At 42.0% G+C, this 15,548-nt stretch overlaps 1 protein-coding gene across 2 annotated transcripts in view; it reads left to right on the top strand.

Moving 5' to 3' along the window:
* Window positions 1–15,548, top strand: part of CNTNAP5 (contactin associated protein family member 5) — a 308,410-nt gene that overhangs the window by 181,371 nt on the left and 111,491 nt on the right. For both annotated transcript variants that reach the window (XM_088662417.1, XM_035128546.3), the window contains exon 12: window positions 10,260–10,379. In XM_088662417.1, the coding sequence (XP_088518543.1) occupies window positions 10,260–10,379 (120 nt within the window). The remainder of the gene's footprint in view (window positions 1–10,259; window positions 10,380–15,548) is intronic.

Below are 15,548 nucleotides of genomic sequence, written 5' to 3' on the forward strand. Positions count from 1 at the left end.
ACATTCATTTTGGCTCTACATTGAAATGAAATACTCAGATGTACCAATATTCAGGTAGACTGAACGTTCTGCTTTGGTAAGTGTCATTTGATAGATGAATACTTTCCTCTACCCAGCCACCATGAAAACCTGGCTTATTTTCCCTCACTAAAATGACATTTCTAACTGGAATAAATTTGATTGGGATATCTTGATTGTTTCCATGAAACAGGAACCACATTCCCCCCCAGGGGTGTGTGTGTGTTTTAATTAGATCCTGTATTGATTTACATTCCTTATATTTTTGAGTGTCCTAATAGTTATGATTAAAGCATTTCTCAAGGAGTAAAGGTAAAGGGACCCCTGACCATTAGGTCCAGTTGCAGAAGACTCTGGAGTTGCGACGCTCATCTCGCTTTACTGGCCGAGGGAGCCGGTGTACAGCTTCCGGGTCATGTGGCCAGCATGACTAAGCCGCTTCTGGCAAACCAGAGCAGCACACAGAAACACCTTTTACCTTCCCGCTTACCTTACCTATTTATCTACTTGCACTTTGACATGCTTTCAAACTGCTAGGTTGGCAGGAGCAGAGACTGAGCAACGGGAGCTCACTCCGTCATGGGGATTCGAACCGGCGACCTTCTGATCGGCAAGCCCTAGGTTCTGTGGTTTAGACCACAGCGCCACCCACATCCCTTTCTCAAGGAGTAGCCAATAACTATTTTATTTAAGAACAACGTGCGCTTACTGAGTAGCTATTACATTGTTTAGTGACATAGTGCCAGCAAGTGCCTCTCTTGCTCCCATGTCTTGATAATGTCTCATCTTAATGGGGTACTTGACTGCTGTGAGAAGATACATCCAACAATAGGCAGACAATAATTCCGTAATGGAACAAACAGTTTTAGTGTCTGCCATGTATAGACTATTACATATGCCTTTTAGTCACTTGTAAAGTACAAGAAGAAGGGATGGTATTGTTACATGTCACACCCAATCACCACCAAGTGGTAGAAAGATTCCAGGGGGTCCCAGGCACTCATGTAGGGTTTGTGTTTCTGTCAGAAATTAGGCACAGCAGAGACCGCATTGTCTTTATGAAATATAGATTATTTACACATATTTATACCTGCATCTAGATGGAGAGGGTTCAGGGAATTCACATCACAACAGAGTCATTTGTTGTCCTCCAAAGAGCAACCAGCTCAAACCCACAAGCAGATGAATCAGCCATGCTGCCTCTGCCTCGTGGTGAAGATGTCTTCTTTTTCAGTGCCTCATTCTGCCCACTTCCTCCTTCTTCCCAGCACCACTTACAGAAACAACTCACCTTTCACTTTCTGCATTGGCCACTGTCACCCAGGCAACCTTTGTTTACCAAGCCTATTGCAAAGCCTGCCACTGTAATTCTGGCAACTCTCGTTTGTCCAATATTTGAGGGATGAAGTTATCAACTCTGTGGAGATGGAGTAGGGTAGGGTTTTAGCCTCAACATTAACTCTAAGTGACTTCACTCCCACAGATGCCCAAATGCTCAGGGAGGCCATTTTCCAAACATCTCCACAACATGATAAGTTTGTGTTCTGTTAGCATAATCTTCAGAGACCAAGGACTCCAGCTTGGAAGCCATAACAGAGCCACAGTTGCCCCGGTGTCATTGGAGCCAATAGTTAATAAATCTTCCTTCTGTGGAGTTGGATCTAGCCACCCATACACAGGTGCTGCTTTATTTATGCTTCAGTCTAGAGTTATCTGTGGCTGAAGCAACATTTGAGTCTGCTATGCTTCTATGTGACTCTCCAACCTGAGCTCCAGTTGGAGCTATCCTAGATCTGGGCTCTTGCTGCCACTCAAGATTGAACCACTCAAGATTTCTGTGTGACCATCATCTGGAACAGAACAAATTGGGACTCTTAAGTCCATAATGGATTTTGAAATAATTCCCATATGAAACACTTGACCATTAAGTAACTTTGATGCTATCTAAATCCAATATGTTTATCACTACAATTAATTACTTGCCAAGTTTCTCACTGTGACTGTGTTTTTGCTACTTGATTCGTGATACACTAGAGATGTACTTTTGGTTCTGCAAAGGGCCACATGATATATGCTGTGTAACCCTATGCATTTCTATTCAGTATGTCCCATTGTGTATAGGATTATAGCCTTTAAGAATCCCCTCACCCAAAGTAAGCTCTTTCCCCCCTCTTCCCCTGTTTTTTTTCCTCTTCTTTTTGTATTGTTCTATTACTTCTGCTCTTGAATAATTTTTGAATTTCTCACACTGACAAGTGCTGCTGAGCCAGCTGTGCTTGGCTAGTTTTGTTTCCCATCACCCTTTATTCCCAATCAATAAAGCATATGTGGATTTTTTTGAAGCCCAGCTTGAAACATGAAGCCTTGCTTCTACCTGTGTGAATAATACTCCAAATGGCTGCCATCTCACTGGAAGGGGAAATGTCACAATGAAGTAAACACATTCTATGCCTTGAAAAGAAGACAAGAAAAATGAACTACCTTGGTTTCCCTTCTCTCTCCCTATCCCCTTCTCTCTCATATATATACAGTGGTACCTCGACTTACAAAGATAATCCGTTCTGAAGGCGCCTTTGTAGGTCGAAAATTTCGGAAGCCGAAAAAGCGGCTTCCCCTTTAAAAAACAAAACAAAACCAGAAATGGAAACATTCGCAAGTCGAGTAAACCGCATCTAAAAGCGCCACGGTTTCCCTTCGGAGGTTGAAAAGAACATAAGTGTGCGGCCGTTTTTGCCGCTCATAACTCGAAAAATACGGAAGTCGAGTACTTCGTAAGTCGAGGTACCACTGTATGTACACACACTCATGTAGGCACACACACATATGCACAGCCATTAACACATCTGAATCTGTTCAATGACATCCTAGGTCATTATTAAAACATATCTTGGGTGTCAGAGACATAGCTAGGGGGTGGGCAGCATGGGGCTTGCATCTGCCAGCCACCTCCCCCTCAACCACTCAACAGCTATGGGGGAGGCCACGGGCAGACTCCCTGCAGACTCTGCACTGCTCAAAAAAGCAACACAGGCCTGCAGAGCCCCGGAACGGAATGGGGCTCAGGCACTGGGATTCTGGCACACCCTGCCCTGTCCCACCCCACGGGCCCCTTGCCCCACCCCTTGTACACGGCACGTACACTCCACCCAGGCACCCAAGCAGCTAGCTACGCCACTGCTGGGTGTTTCAAATATGTGACATGTGCTAACAGGATCTGTGCACTGTTAAAAGCTGAAATGACTATGACATCGATACTGAAAACTTTTATCACAAAATTTGATTGGGCTTGAAAAAAAATGGCTGCAAAAAGGGGGCCAGAAGTTGTATCAAAGTCTGAAATCTGAAATCCAGGTTTTGAGTTTGTGGATTTGTTTTTCAAGTGTCAAAAAAGCATCACACACAGACACACACCAAATATAAAAGCATCCCTCTCTCTTTCAGTGCTCATTGTTCCTTCTTTGTAAGGTTTTATTACACCAGGGGGAAGGGGATTCAACTCTTTGCCCCAAGCTTGACTTTCCCTGCAGCTTTCTTGTGATAGGGAAGAGACAAAAAATGGAAATGGAACTCTAGGATATGAACCCTTTCCTTTATCCACCAGGGGCCAAAACGGCATTCTCAATGCCCATTATAGCTTTTGCCCCAATAATGTTTTTTAGGTGCCTTAAGACTCTTCCCTGTGTTTTCTGCATCACACCAAAAGAACCTTCCTTCTGGAAGGATAATAATGTAATCAAAACAACCCTTCGTGTACAGTCAACTTTAGGCTCTAAATTTCTGGATTCTTATTTTTTTAAAGAAGCTATATTTGCACACAAGAAAAACTGTAGTATTCTTTTCTTTTTTGTACCATATCAGTAAATATGTATTTTTAACAAGAGGAAAATGAGCCATCTGTCATCTCAGAACACCACAGCAGGGACTTTATTAGTCTGTCAACAGTGGGGCCTGTCAAACTCAGTTCTTCAATAGCACAGATTTCATTTCTTTTTGGCATTTAACATGACAATTGCATTAGGAGGGTGAGCATGACAGTCACTTCTGTTAAGTTCACCGCCTGCCTCTTAACGGTTCTGCTATGAGAGCAACAAGAAGAGAGGGAGAGACCTTCCTCCCACTCCTTATTCCTTTATTTGTTGTTACTGAAAATGGCATTTCATCCAGCACCCTTTATTACAAAGATGCCTGATTATGCCTGTCAGGATAGGCAGATAAACATTGTCAGCGACATTCAGCCACAGGGGAAGGAATCTATCTGGATGTAAGGAACCGCGGGCAGAGAAATAAGGGGACCTGGGCATGAAAGGCTTTGAAATAATGGAGAATTTCTGCACTGGATTCACAAGCTAGCATGAATGTAGATTAGGACTTAATGAAAGGTATTACATAAGATGGACAGTGAAGTGAATGAATGATGGAATTGAGAAGGCTGGGCATGTATGTCCGTGGAAGGCCATAGAGGAGACAGTTGCAGTAGTCCAGCAGGCGATGACCAAGGTGTTAGAGTTTTCACAGCAACAGCAAGGTGCAGGTGAAGATTTCTAGTTTTGTAATCTTGTTGTTTAGGAAGAAGTAGCATGTGGGACCAAATATGAGGAGAAGCTGAGTGGGAGGAGCCAAACACCTGGCTAGTGCTTTGAGCCTAACCTAAAAGGTGGGTCACGATGTCATTCAGGGAAATCGAGAGCATATGAGGAGCGGCATGCTCAGGGGAGAAATGTGGGAATGTCACAAACTGTGAGTTTGCCAATCCCATTCAGCCCTCTGAATACTGTCACTGGTTTAGGGTGAAAATGACATTTTAAATGAGCTATCGCTGTTGGGTAGGCATCACTGCTGAGCTAATGGTGTTGACAAATTGTCACCCTCTGCTGAGTATTTCTTTCTTGTTCCACACCTTATTGCAATGCTGTCACAGATGTCTCTCTTATTTCTTCCTTCACCCTTCCCTAGCGCTGATTGGCTTACATGATTGCAACCCAGTATCTTATTACTGGGTTATGCCCAATTAAGTAATACATAGAATGTATCATTTATTTATTTATTTATTTTAAAAAGCTTTATATTAAATGTGAAGGAAAAGGTACCCCTGACCATTAGGTCCAGTCGTGACCAACTCTGGGGTTGCGGCGCTCATCTGATGTTATTGGCTGAGGGAGCCGGTGTACAGCTTCCAGGTCATGTGGTCAGCATGACAAAGCCGCTTCTGGCGAACCAGAGCAGCACATGGAAACACTGTTTACCTTCCCCTTGTAGCGGTACCTATATATCTACTGGTACTTGCACATTGACGTGCTTTCAAACTGCTAGGTTGGCAGGAGCTGGGACCAAGCAACGGGAGCTCACCCTGTCGCAGGGATTCAAACCACCGACCTTCTGATCGGCAAGCCCTAGGCTCGATGGTTTAACCCACAGCGCCACCCGCATCCCTAGCTTCATATTACTCATGTTTATTATTTTCACGGGATTTACTCGGAATATGACTTAGTTGGCTATACCCTGTTGCATTGCTTAACCATCACTGATGGAATGAAGGTTGGTTCTGGAGGCCGAATCTGGTGCAAAACTCGGTGACTAGCCTGCTTCTGGAGGCAGAATTACTGCCAGCATATAATATCCTGCTTCCAGTATTTGCACTAGCTGTCATACTGCTCCTGGACTCCAAGTCCAAGGTATTCGTACTAACTTATATGTCCCTACACAACTCAGGACCAAGTTACTTAAGCCTTATCCCTTAAACACCCAGTAGATCCCTATGTTCTGTGGAAGGGTTTCTCCTGCAAGCTTGAAAAAGATCAGAAGCCCCTGTTCTGTGGAATAGCATTTCTATTGAGATATGAAGGTGGCCACTATCTTCACTTTCCAGAAACAATTGAAGACATTTTTCTTCAAACAGGCTTTCCCAGCTGGATAAAGGGGTCTTTGCCACAAGATTCTGTTTGTTAGGGTTTTGTTTTCAATGCATTTTTGTGTGCTCAAATATATATATATGTGCAAATAGGTTTAGAAGGTGATTAATAGATCTATAATCATAATCAATACAGTGAAGAAGAGCCAAATTTCAAATTTTAACAACCAGATGCTATCTACACCACTGGAAAAAAATAAGTTGTAGGTCAGACTAAAAAGGAAAGAAAAAAAGAGAGAAGAAGATTAAGAGGAATTTTAGACATTCACAAAGAAAATTGGGTACTGTTCACACACTGTGTTACTACCACAGGGGGGAAGTCCTGAATCTCTTGTTTTGTATAACAGGTTTTGATTGGGTGTTGCTTTTAGCAAGGCAGCCACCCACATACATGCTGAAGGGGTACCGATGTGTGGGAAGGACCACGTTATTCCTGAACTGGTCTGAAAAAAACATCCTAAACCACACATTCTCATTGCCTCTGGCTATCATAGCCACATGATACTGTATTTCTGGTGCCAGAAAACTAATCAAGGAAATCACACAAATCAAAGAGAAGGAAGTGAAATATGGGCCCACAATGTTATCTTTTGAGAGTGTGAATATTCAAAAAAAAACATGAAAAGGGAATCACTTCCTTCATTTCATCTCTGTTTTTATCCCTTTGAAAACAATTATGTTTCTCTGGGAGAGTGCTTTGCCATTTTAAGCCCAGTGTGTATGCTACACTCTGCTTTGGTTTTCAGGATGTGGATTCTTCCCCCGTTGGTTTGTGTGATAACCTCCAAAGGACTCTTTTGTTGGCATAAATGCTTCATTATACCATCTGCCTGCATTCCTAATGAGTGACTTCACATCTTTCATTCATATTTCAAGGAAATCATATGATTTTGCTCCAGCAAGCAAAAATTATTAAAAGGCCAGTGATGTACAGCAGTTTCTAGAACCATCCATAACCCACAGCCAACTCAGTATATACATTTCTGTTTAATTATTTTCCAGCCCTCTATCTGTCAATGCATGATACAAGAGGTATATTTAGCAAGGCCCCTAAGTAGTAACATAAGGTGTCCTTTAGTGAAAACATTCACAGATTCAATAAGTGAACTGTATGAGAATTGCCAATTTTACACACTTCCCACCACTCTCTGTGCGTTGGAAAGAGCCATCGATCATTGGCAGAGTACATGCTGTGCATGGAAAAGGTCCTATGATCAAACTTCAGCATCTCTCAGTAAAGGAAGGAAAGACACATGTCTGAAGACCTGGAGCGCTGCAGCCAGTTGGTATAAACTTGCTACACCAAGACAGAAGGACTAATTGATTTGGCAGCTTCATATGCCCTAACCACAAGTGCCATGAACTGTGTGAATCTCCCCCATCACTGTTATTCTTAAATAGAAGGATGGAGCATCCATGCATGCAAAATGCAGATCTTCCAACTGTCCCTGTTTTCCAGGGACAGTCCCAGATTTACATAATCTTTCCCAGTTTCTGATTTGATCCCAGAATGCCCCACATTTCCTTAGGACATCCTTGTTTTCATCTGAGAATTTTTGTAGGGTATGGAGTTATGCAGCGCCCGAGCCAAGGAGATAAGTAACTATACAACCTTTGGGAGACATCTGAAGGCAGCCCTGTATTATCTTCTTCTTATCTTCTTATATATGTTGGAAGCCATCTAGACTGGCTGGGGCAAACCAGACAGGTGGACTATGAATAATAAAAAAAATTGTTGCTGCTGTTGTTGATAATTTCCATCAGAGAAATGTTGGAAGGTATGAAAATGCTACTACTACCAGATTAGTTCTTTCTTTTGCCATGTGAAGCCACATTAGAGCAAGTGGTGAGGCAGAACAAAATGTTGCTATTTTTCTTGAGCCTGAAGTTCATCCAAACTTACAACAACTCTTCCTATCTCACTGATGACTCGTTTTATGTCTCCCTCCAACCCCCAGACCCCCACATCTAGCAGTGGACAATTCTCCACTGTGTGCTAATTTCCAAGTTTGTTTTTTAGCATTTCTTGCCTTTCCTCTTGAGAACTCAAGGCTGCTAACCACAACAAGAAAGCCATGCATTAGCAATTGAACACATTGTTTAAAATGTAGCACCAATGCAGAAGGAAATAAAAATACAACTGCAAAAGAAAAAGATATTAAAACCCAGAATTACAAATGAAAATGGTTTCCTAAAGACGTAGGCTTCTAAAAGGACATGAATGAAGCAGTAAACTGGTCTTTCCTTCAAAAGGAGATCCAGAACATAGGTGTAAACCACAAGGTCTGCTCCATGTTGCCAACTGTGCACTTTTCTGGGGAATTTGGGACATCCGGGGGGGGGGGCTCCCTAGATAAACAGGTTCATAGCTTGAAGTCAGTGGTGCTGAATTCTGAAGAAATCTGTGATAGCCACAGAAAAAACTGAATTAGGACAGAGCAGGATGGCCCTAACTAATCAAAGGTCATCCTTTGATTCAAAAACATACATGAAGTGTGTGTGTGTGTGTGTGTGTGTGTGTGTGTGGTAATCTATTAAACAACAGAATCATTAATTGGTTAGTGAAAAGCAGGACTGTTAATTACTAACATTCTTTAACCATTTAGCAGTGTAATTTAGATTTGATAACCTATTTGAAAAGACCTGTTTACGTCAGTTACACAGAAAGCAAGCTGCTTAGGAAAAGTAGCATAGTATACCTCGAGGGGTTTATGTTTCGCCAGACATGTTACACCAGTAAAATCCTGGGGATTAATGTATAAACACATCTTATCATTTTTCCCAGTCAAAATTATTATACAAATGAAAGCCGCCACCATCACAATATTATGAAGCAGCTAATCTATTAACTGCATGATTTTGATAGCTAGGGGAAATCATTGCATTTTTGGAGCCAGGAGCAAAATAAATGGGAATCTTACAAGGTCCCTCTAGCCTCTCAGAATCTGTGCTAGCATGCAACTTCTACACAAAGTTCTAGTATGACTGTTAGATGTGAAATGTGGAAACTTGCAGAGAAGAAATTTGACATTGAAACATCCAGTAATGACCCCCAATGCAAATGTTATATTTTGTAATTAGCACCAATAAGCTTTTATTATTTTTTATTACAAAGGGGCAAGCATCTGTGTTTGCTTTCATTTTTGCAAGATGTTTCCAAAATATTTTCATCTCCTATGGAGGGAAAACATCTTGATCAATTTGCTATGTGTGGCAGAGTGTGCATTTTAGCACTTAGCTAGGGGGGAATATAGTAAGCATGCTATTATGGCTAATGAACTCAAATTAATATACATGGTAACAATTGATTTCATTTTAGTTATGTGGAATTAAGGGACATATGTATATAATATATGTTGGCAGAGTGGGAGTTTTGGATTAGTGAAAGGAGACAACGTACAGAATCCATGGATCAGAAAAAGGAAATACATCAATATTCCAGTATATAGGAGTTTACAGTCCATGACTTTTAGCTTGTACTGAATGACTTTATCCCTTAAACCATTATTTACAATGTAATCTAAATAATGTCTACTCAGGAATAAGTCCAGAATTTCCCAGACATATCTGGGATTTGCCCATCAGAAATAGCATCCGGGTGGAATTTTTGAATCGGCAAAAATGCTTGGGGAGAAATGCCTGGAAGTGTTAAGTTTTTGGTGACTTAATTTTGGAGGGAGATCTTGCAAAAAAAAAGTTCAACAACTTCACTTTTTGAAATATGGCAACCCAAAATGAATTAAATTGGTATAGGACTGCATCCTTGGTTGTCTCCTACTTGTTTCCTAACAGTTTCTCCTCATCCCTCTCCCTTTTCAAATTCCAGCACCATCTTCAAGATTATTATATGTGAGAAAAATTGCCTGCTCTTGAATGATAGCATCTTGATTTAATGAAAGAAAACAACACAGCCAGTTTCTAGGCGAGGGCTGCATTCCTACTGAAGATCTCCAGCAAACAGAGCCCAATTAAAGACTGTTGAGTTTGCTTCCACTTAAACAGGACAATCTGTGGGTGGTTTAAAATGGCATAGAAATGCTTGGTGGTTGCTTATAATCTCACTGTGTGACAGCCACATCCGTGTATGGAGACAGATTTGTATACTGAATGGGCATGTGGTGGCCATACCTTTGCTAGCAAACTCACAGTGAATCTGAGCACTGTCAGGTCAGCTTTACTCCTTAGGCTTCCACTACAGATAACCAGCTCCCTGCATAGTTGCAGCCGCCATGCAGTGAGGGAGGCAGTTGAGGCACAGCACTAAATTGCCCCAAACTACCTGAGCTATTATTGTGATGTGTACACTGCAAATATCCATTTCTCTTCCTTTCAGCTATTTATGAGAAGTCATGTGAAGCCTATCGGCACCAAGGGAAAACATCTGGTTTCTTCCACATCGATTCTGATGCAAGTGGTCCACTTCCACCGCTTTTAGTCTACTGCAATATAACTGGTAAGAATATCACATCATCTCATCTGCATTTAGCGCTGGTCATAATCTTTTTTTATTATAAACTATGCGGCCTAAAATTTCTTGCATATTTGATTGTTGTTGGTGTAAATGAGCTGGAAGACGGACACAGAAGGAAACAGAGGGAAATCTTTGAAGCAACAGAGTCTGAAGCTTATACACGTAGCCATGAAAGAGTTGCCATAAGGAAAGTGCAGTTTTAGGTCTTTTCTCTTCTGAAACGCGCTTCAGATGTTGCCAGGATTTGTTGCACCAAACTTCGCACATAGAATTGTAAGCATAACTTACTCCGTCTTTAAGACAAGGTGTGGTAAAAGGTTTGTTTATAGTTTCACTTGTAAGGAAAATATATTCCCAGCAGATTGTGCACATCATGCATTTCAGCCCCTTTTGTGGAGGTGCAGAGTTCTCACGTCTCATATTGCTGTCCAGTCTTCCCTGTCCCCAGTCAAAGAATGCAGGCCTGCATTCCTTGATGGAGTAGAGGGAAAGGGCAGGGCAGGTTATGGGAAGCACACATGACCATTCATATCTTCTAATGGCCTTGTGCTTGAGGGCCAAGGGATTGTGGGGAGGTGGTGAATACAGATCTCTGTTATCTTCTCTGAAGGCCCCTTCACAGATGGAGTGGGCTGGAATGAGCCATTCACTTGTATCCCAAACATGTGTAATAGACAATTGAATAGACAGCAAACACACCCAGTTGCAGCAAGGCAAACAATTATGTCGGTAAGCATTAATACATGAAGCGACCCTTGGGTCAGCCTAATATGATATGGATTGTTCCCTCTGTGTTTAGAACTTCAGGGATGCTACTGATAATTTTGCTTAGTACTAAATCTATAGCCCTTCACTCCATGTCTTGCACTGGCTTGTTAACTGCTACTATATACTGAAGAATGTTTAAAATGAACCTTCCACACACCCCAAGGGGACTATGTTTTAACCTCAGTGTCTGAACTATTTGGTTACAATACCCAAAGTCATTTTGCTGCTATGTTTCTCCCGGTGTTGCAGTTTTGTCATACTCTCAGACCCCAGGCCAAAAAATCAATAGCACTTAGAAATTGGTATGACAAGATCAATGCTTAATTTTAACTTGGCCAGGTATTTATCCATTATTGAAAGCCTTGTTGATGTTGTTGTCTTTGAGAAAGTTGAGAGCAGGAGCAATGTGGATCCTTTTTTTTCTTTTGCGACTGCCAGTGATCAAAAAATCTGTTTGGGAAGTATCACCATAAAGAGAATAAGAACTGACTTATGAGGTCTCTTGCTTTCACAGCTTGGTGTGAGCTTTCTATTTAGTGGACTGTAGTGCCAATGGTGGTCCTCTTTTCCTTATTTTCCAAGGAAGGCAGAAATAACCCACATAAAATAGTTGTGTGTGGAACATCAAAGCTGATCAATAAAATGAATGGGCCATGTGAATGCTGTGCACAGGTGTATCCCAGGTGGAATCATGTGTGATCAGAACCGTACTTAAATTTGCACTGGGCATGAATCCAGTAAAGATTACTGTATCTGGTAAGGCTAAATTTACCATTTAGGGACACATGAAGAGCACATATTCCATCTCCAGTTGCCTTTACCCTCCTGTTGCCTTTCAGAAGTCTTGGATGATAACTCCCATCGGCCTCAGCCATCACAGCTGTGCCATCTGGAGCTGATGGAATTTGCCATCCTAAATAGCTGGAGGGCACTATATTGGTGAAGGTTGATATACAAGGGTGGGAGGTCTCAGGAGCTTTTTTTGCATAAACCACACATCCCAGAATTTGCTTGGATTTCATTTACTCAAGCGACCCATTTAAAGGGGCTGTCTGTTTAAAGGAGAATGAATGAAGTTGAACGAAGAGGGCAAAAGGAAGAGGCTGAGATGCTATCTTGGTTTATGCAGTACTTGGCTGTTATTGAGAAAGATGCAATGTGAGTCAGCAATATGTTTCATCAAGGAGTGGATTCTGGCAAATGATAGGGACTCTGCTGTCATTCAGCTTGCTCTTTCTAGGACATTTCTTTGTCCTACCTGGCAATTTGAGCAGCAGACTTATTCAGCAAAAGAAGTTAACAGCAGCACATAATCAATAGTAGGCTTATTTGGGCAATTTTGCACCACAGTGTTTTGGGACCAAGTAGAGGTGTGGAAACACTCTCCCCAACGCCAACACCCCAAAGCTCCTGATCTTGGTACAGAAGTTCGGTGCATTAAGGAATCCTCCTCTGCCAGCCTCTGTATATAAGGCAGTACATCCTTTCATGTTCTTACTGACCAAGGAAACATGTAGGCTGTGTGTTGGAAATAAATGAACCAACAGAATGTAACTCTCTATCTGGAGAGATTCCTACTTGAAGTACTGGTTTGGGAGCCATAGTGGACAACATGAAGGGGCACTGCTGCTCCCCTGACCCTGGTTGGTTGCCTCACTGCTGCTGTTTCCTGAGTGATGCAGGGAGGGAAGGAGTGTGGAGGCTGGTATGATACAAACACACTGGCAGATGCACTGGTTTGCACCATGCTGACCTCACTTGCCCCTCACCCCTGTCCCTCCCCCTGTACCTCCCAGAAGGCAGCAGTGATACAACCAACTAGAGGTCAGGTGAGTGGCACCGCCCACTACGGTTTGGGAGAAATATATACAAATGACTATTTTTTATTACCCTTCATCCAGAGACATTCACATCAGGAGTAGTAATATGCTGCTAGACTTTAACATCATTGGCCATTGGCCATGCATATTTGAATGCTGCCTATCCACAGTTCAAACCATACTAAAGGAGGCTTACAACATGGATATATATATATATATCCACGCACACACAAATAAACAATAAATAAAACATTTAAAATATACAACCAAACTGAACAATTTCTGCATAAATCATAACAAAATCTAAAATACCGTGTTTCCCCGAAAATAAGACACTGTCTTGTATTTATTTTTCCTCAAGAAGACACACTAGGCTTATTTTCAGGGGATGTCTTGTTTTTTTTATTACGCGTCCAGCCTCGCCTCTTCCTTGGCGCCCTCCAGAACTGCGCCTATCACTATGTCTTATTTTTGGGGTATTGCTTATATTGTGCAAATGCTTAGAAATCCTGCTATGGCTTATCTTATGGGTATGTCTTATTTTCGGAAAAACAGGGTAAATATACAAAAACAACAACGGTATCAACAACACCTTCCCCAATAACCCCCCCCCCCAGCCCCAGCCCAAGAGTCTGTTCCAGCTTTTGTAGCTGGAGTCAGTCAGGGACCCATTTTCCCAGGCCAGTTGGGAAATGGTTTGCAACAATGGCGTACATAGTTCTCAACAAACCTGTGAGGCAGGAAGTCATGCTGAGAGACAGTGACTGGACCAAGGTTGCTCAGTGAGCTTCAGGACTGAATGAGGATTTGAACCCAAGTTTTCCTGCTTCTGGTACAACATCTGTCTTATGTAACCGCACCTAAGCTACATGGGGAAAGTGAGTCATTTCAGAAAACTGAAGCGGGCATGATGAGGTTCTGGTCTTTTTTCCATCTCTCTGCACTCCCATACTTTCCCCACCGTACCTTGATTTTGTAGCAGGCAGCTCATTACCACATCAGAGTGTTTGCTGTATGCCGAGTCACAAACCTCTTTAAGGAGAAGCCCTGGGCAGAATTGCTAGGCACCATGGAACAAATGCGCTGCACCAGCTCACAGAGCACCTTTTCCTCTTGCTCCTGTAGTACTTACCATATGTTTGGCTTGTTTGAAATTTAATCAGTCTGAATAATCTTGTTCAGTGACAAACATCCTAAATCACAGGAAAATGATTTTGTTTCCAGGAGCAAATCATTCTCCATAGGAATATTTCAAACTAGACAAATAAAAAATGAGAACTAGATGGGAACTTCTGCGGTTGGGTGGGACAAAATTCTCTTATTTTTTTGCCTGGTTTAATTTATATGCTGTCAGAGTCAATGCAGGCTGTTCAGAACACGATGGAACCATGGAAAGATTTAAGGTATCTTCCTGTTTTAGAGAATATGCAAGCACTCATATATATATATATATATATATATATATATATAGATAGATAGATAGATAGATAGATAGATATTATTTTGTGTGTTATTCTATTTCTTTTTCCTCCTCGCATACCTGCAGTTTTGGGAGGTTATATCCTCATGAATTTGGTTTTTCTGGGCATAGATTGTCCTGCCAAGAGCAAAGTGGATTCCCTGCTTTACCAATTTTGTCAGCATAGCATTTGAGCTTTTTCACCCTTCTAGACTCAATCTGCCTTCTAGCACCCCTAGCCACTGGGTCCACACTGCAATGTGGGCAAAAAGCATTGCATGCAGCCATGTGCATGCAACCTCTCTCTCTGCAAAATAATGTAGATTGTAGTATACTTTGGCATGGGAAATTAGAATAGAACAAGACATCCTGAACTAATGCACATGGAAATATCATAGATCCAAGTAGCAGTTCATCCCAAAAATGAGAGAGCAGTCATTTCCACAAATCCAATGGGAATAAATGATAATCCTTTTCTTGATGGTATTATATGCACCCATGTATCTTGCCTGGGCTGTTCTTCCATGAGATGTACCCCTCCATTTCATTTTTCATGCCACCCACGTGTGGGGCCTGCCCTACATTTTAGAGTCTCTGTTCTAGAAATATTGTCACATGTAAAAGAAGCAATCACTTGGCTGCCCAGAGAAAAATTACTTTGACTTACACTTTCAAAGTGATTGTGTTCTAAGAGCTGGGGCATTCATTCTCTAGTTGGCCTTGAGTTTCTTCTGTGATCTAATTTATCATAGAATTTCAGAGTTGGAAGTAACCCCAAAGGTCGACTAGTCCAATCCTCTGCAGTTCAGGAATTTGTCCCAGCATCCTTTTTCTGGCAGGCCAGGAAACACTACCCCTGCACAAAGAGACTCCACAGCTATTGTGCCCAACAGCCAGAGCCAGAGCTACAAGGGGGCTAGCCAGGTTTTTTGCCTGAGTGAAGCCTCCAGAGGGGCACCATTGAGGTTCGCACCGTGTGTGTGTGTGTGTGTGTGTGTGTGTGTGTGTGTGTGTGTGTACAAATGTGCCAAACTGGGTCTTTGACCTGGGTGAAATAAAGCCTAGTTTTGCCCCTGCCAGGAGCAGCTGTGTAAGTCATTCATG

Source organism: Zootoca vivipara, chromosome 1, assembly GCF_965207765.1.
Source record: "Zootoca vivipara chromosome 1, rZooViv2.hap1.1, whole genome shotgun sequence".
NCBI classification, from domain to species: domain Eukaryota; kingdom Metazoa; phylum Chordata; class Lepidosauria; order Squamata; family Lacertidae; genus Zootoca; species Zootoca vivipara.